Here is a 4,232-nt window from a genome sequence, read left to right as displayed (position 1 = left end):
AAGGAGCAATTTCCAGATGTAGGCTCTGAAATGATGGCACAATGGGAGATAGACTTATTATGAAGATTTAATCTCACAGGGAAAAGATTGCCACTATAATTATCAAGAGGTTTAATTTTTAGTCTGTTTAGTCTGTTTTCTTAAATTGTACTAAAAGGCTGGGTTGTTAAGACCATTCTACTTGGAATCTGCTTCCTATGGCAATAGTAAGTCATTCAGCTGAGCAGTTTACAGTGAATGAAACTTAGAAAAGAAAAAGACAAGAACAGAAAGCTCCAGGTAGACATTATATCCCTATGTTCAAAAAGCATTAATAGCATGATAATTTATTTAGTAAAAATAAGTATGTTTATTCTATTACTCAGCAAATCCTACTCATTCCATTTCTTTTGACCTTTTTAGGAAATGTACTCCCAAGCTAAGCCCAAGATGCAGAATTTGGTTCAATGGGGGTTAGGTAAGTTGGTTTTTAATTAGGCATAGTCAGTTATTTTATTAACATTGGACTTCATGGACAGACTCCAGGAAATCTGTGGATTCCTTGAAACTGTATATATAATTTTAGAGCTGTGTAGATTTTTCTGGAAAGAAGATCTATTGTTTTCATGAGATTTCAGGACAAATATTCAAAACAGGTAAGTTTCTTGAAAATCATTAGGATTATTGGGCTAACAGGTGCAAGTATACTGGATTTTTAAAAAAAGAATCATTGATTTAATTTTATTAATCATTATCATTATTCTTCAATTTGCTATAGAGCACACACGCTCTCAAGAGCGCAAGAGATAAAAAGAGAGAAAGCGGGAAACCAAACCACTAGGTCTGGGACTCAAACCATGGTCGGGCCTGTGGGAGTCCAGCGCCTCAACCATCATGCCACCTTTTGGTCCCAATATACTGGATTTTTAAAGAATTGATTTCCAGGGGCTGGCTGGTGGTGTGATGGTTAGGGGCATTGGACTCCTACATGGCTGACTGCGGTTTGAGTCCTAGACCTGGCAGCTTGCTTTTTCACTTTCCATCTTTCACTCTATCCCTTGCTGGTCAAATTAAAATGAATGAATTAATGAATGAAAAAAGTTAAGTAAAATAATTCTTTAAAAAAATTGATTCCAGGTGTAATGTACTATACCATAGCATACAACAAACCAAACAAACAAAAAAACTACTATATATTTTTTTATTTTTATTTTTTAAAGAATTTTTTATTTGGGACCAGCAGATGGTGTAGCAACTATGTTGCTGGACTCCCACATGGCTGACCACAGTTCGAGTCCCAGACCTGGAGGCTTGAAACTCATACTGGGTGTGTACCCAAAGTCTCAAGAGGAGAATGAAGGAGAAGAAATTGCTGTGTGACCTTCCCCTCTGGGGAATGATTTGTAACTTTCTGTCTGTGTCTCTCTGGTGAGCGCACAAGCCCTATAGTAAAAAACCTCTTAAACAATTTATTTATTTAATTTTATTTATTATCATTATTTTTTAATTTGACCAGAGAGAGATAGAGAAGGAGAGGGACTATGAGAAAGCAAGCCGCCAGGTCTGGGACTCGAACAGTGGTTGGCCATGTGGGAGTCCAGCACCTTAAGCACCACGCTGGCCCACATCAGTAGGTTTTTAGAATCAGAATATCTCATCCACACTGCTGCTAATGCATTGTATAGCAATTTAGAGGCAGGAGGGAGCTGGCTGGTATGCCCGGGAAAGGTCTTAACTACATGATTGGTAGTGTTCTTACTTTTTTTCATTCATTCATTCATTTATTTATTTACTTTTGAGTTGAGAAAAAAAGTGACTTTTAACAAATTTATTGAAATAGTACTGAATCACTTGGATTTACCTTTAAAGTTGCATGAAATTGTTTTGTGATGTATTCTTTTTAAACTTATTTCTCTTAAGTAATGTTTTAAGATTTAAACGTTGCGTGGTTTCTGTCCCCTTGAAATACATCCCTCATACTCTGCCCTTCAAGACCCCACCTCTAGGTCAGGGCCTCTTTCTAGCCTCCTCAGCATTTGTAGGCACCTCTTACCAATTGTCCAGTAGCTTTTTGCTCAAACTGCTATTGTAGTACTTAGCAAAGAACACATCTCCGACTGTTTACTACTTCAGGAAGGAGGCCTTCTTTGAAGTTAATGGCCTCTTGGCTTGTCTTATTTCTTTGTACTTACCCCTTTCACAGTGCTTTCCCTTCCTTCATGAAATTGTCCATCAACAACTCCCTTCTGAATGAACTGGAAGCTCCCGGAGGGCTAATGCTCTTATTCATCCTTTATTTCCTTTTCTTTTCTTTTTGTTTTGTTATATTTATTTTATAAACACTATTACTACCCTATTTTGTGTAAGCTGTTATCTAGCCATGTTCATTCTTTTTTTTTCTCCTGAAACTTTTTTTTAATTAATTAATTTACATTCATCCCCTAATCATCGTCACAACATACAAAATGTGATTTCCCATCCAGAATATACTGCATAGTGGCTTAATCATGTATGTTATCATCAATAATTTTTCATTTCTAGTTTCATTGTGGGACACTTCTCAAATACATTCATAACCTAGGTTCACAGTCTGTTTTCTGACTAATCTGGGTGAGGAACTGGTAAATTGAGAGAGACACTGATTATATGTCATTCCCCTTACTGGGAATGTTGACAGATCAAAATATTATTTTTACAAGAAGTTGTTTCTATGAAGGAACAAAAATAAACATGACTAGTTTATTTCTTTGTTAAGATCATTATGATGTGCTGATACCTCAGAGACTATTAGATGAATAATTTTTCATCTGGAGACAGACATTAATAGCTGCCTACTGTTTCTTCTTTTAAGCATTATTTTATTCAACTTTATTTATTTTAATTTGACTAGAGAGGGATAGAGTGAGCAAGAGAGAGAGAGAGAGGGAAAGTAAGAAACCAAGCTGCCAGGTCTGGGACTCAAACCACTGTTGGCCCTGTGGGAGTCCAGTGCCCTCAACCACCAATCCACCTGCTGGCCCCAACCTACTGGTTCTTTAAATTATGAAGGCATGCTAATAAATGATACCATATTTTTATTAATTTCATAAACAGTTTTTGTTATGTGTCAGATACTATTCTAAATGCTTTAAAAATATTTATTTATTTGATTCTTATAATGTTGACAGGTACTTTATTTTCTCCTTCTTTTTAAAATTTGTTGTTGTGTGCACATGCTCACCAAAGAGAGTAAGAGAGGAGGAGTGAGGGGTGAGAAATCATTCTCTGGGGAATGGCCACACTGCAATCCCTTCTCTATTTTCCTCTCGAGATTTTGGGCATGCACACACATACATACACCTGGCATGATTTTCTAAGCTGCTGAGTTGGAGATTTGAGCCACATATTCGACCACGTGGAATCCATATGTCTTAATCACCATGCCACTTGACTGGCCCTCTTTTCTTACCTGAAGAAACTAAAGAATTCTTGATATAGTCTTTTATCTGTACATGTGTGATTTTTTTTAAAGAATTATTTTTATCCAACTTTATTTATTATTGTTATTTTCCAGTTTGATCAGAGAGAGACAGAAAGAGAGGGAAAGTGAGAACGTGGGCTACCAGGTCCAGGACTTGTGGGAGCCCAGTGCCTTTACCACCACGCCACCTGCCGACTCCTACATGTGTTATTTTTTTTCTCTCTTTTTTTGGAGAGATTTTTGCTATAGGGCGCGTGCGCTTGCCAGACAGACAGAGAGAGACAGAAAGCGAGAAATCACCCCCCAGGGGGGATGGCCACACCGCAATCCCTTCTCCTCCATTCTCCTCTAGGGATCTTGGGCACGCACGCACACGTGCCCGGTGTGAGTTTAAGCCACTGGGTCCGGGACGCGAACCGCGGTCGACTACGTGGGAGTCTAGCGACATAGCCATTACGCTAACTACTGGTCCCTACATGTGTGATTTTTAAAACCGTCTGCTCGTAGTTAAGGTCAGCAAACTTGTGCAGACATTTTTGTATCATGTGGAGCATGACTACTGTTTTTTCCTGTTCATCTGTTTTTTTTTTTTTTTTTGGTAATAAAAGTGCTATATCTCTTTACTGTTCAACTTAAGGTTACTTTTTCCTTTAAAAAAATTTATTTAATGGGACCGGTAGTTAGCGTAATGGCTTGGTCGCTGGAGCTGGTGGCTTGAACTCACGCCGGGTGCGTGTGCGCGCGTGCCCAAGATCCCGAGAGGAGAACGGAGGAGAAGGGATTGGGGCATGGG

General features: G+C 38.4%; 1 protein-coding gene across 4 annotated transcripts in view; it reads left to right on the top strand.

Annotated features, from left to right (window-relative positions):
- Window positions 1-4,232, top strand: part of APOO (apolipoprotein O) — a 75,349-nt gene that overhangs the window by 29,112 nt on the left and 42,005 nt on the right. For all 4 annotated transcript variants that reach the window (XM_006146660.3, XM_014587122.2, XM_006146659.3 and 1 more), the window contains exon 4: window positions 403-457. In XM_006146660.3, the coding sequence (XP_006146722.1) occupies window positions 403-457 (55 nt within the window). The remainder of the gene's footprint in view (window positions 1-402; window positions 458-4,232) is intronic.

Source organism: Tupaia chinensis, unplaced genomic scaffold (genome assembly GCF_000334495.1).
Source record: "Tupaia chinensis unplaced genomic scaffold, TupChi_1.0 Scaffold000184_1, whole genome shotgun sequence".
In the NCBI taxonomy this organism is placed as follows: Eukaryota; Metazoa; Chordata; class Mammalia; order Scandentia; family Tupaiidae; genus Tupaia; species Tupaia belangeri.
The sequence above is the reverse complement of the archived record's forward strand: the minus strand, read 5'-3'. Positions and strand labels throughout refer to the sequence as shown.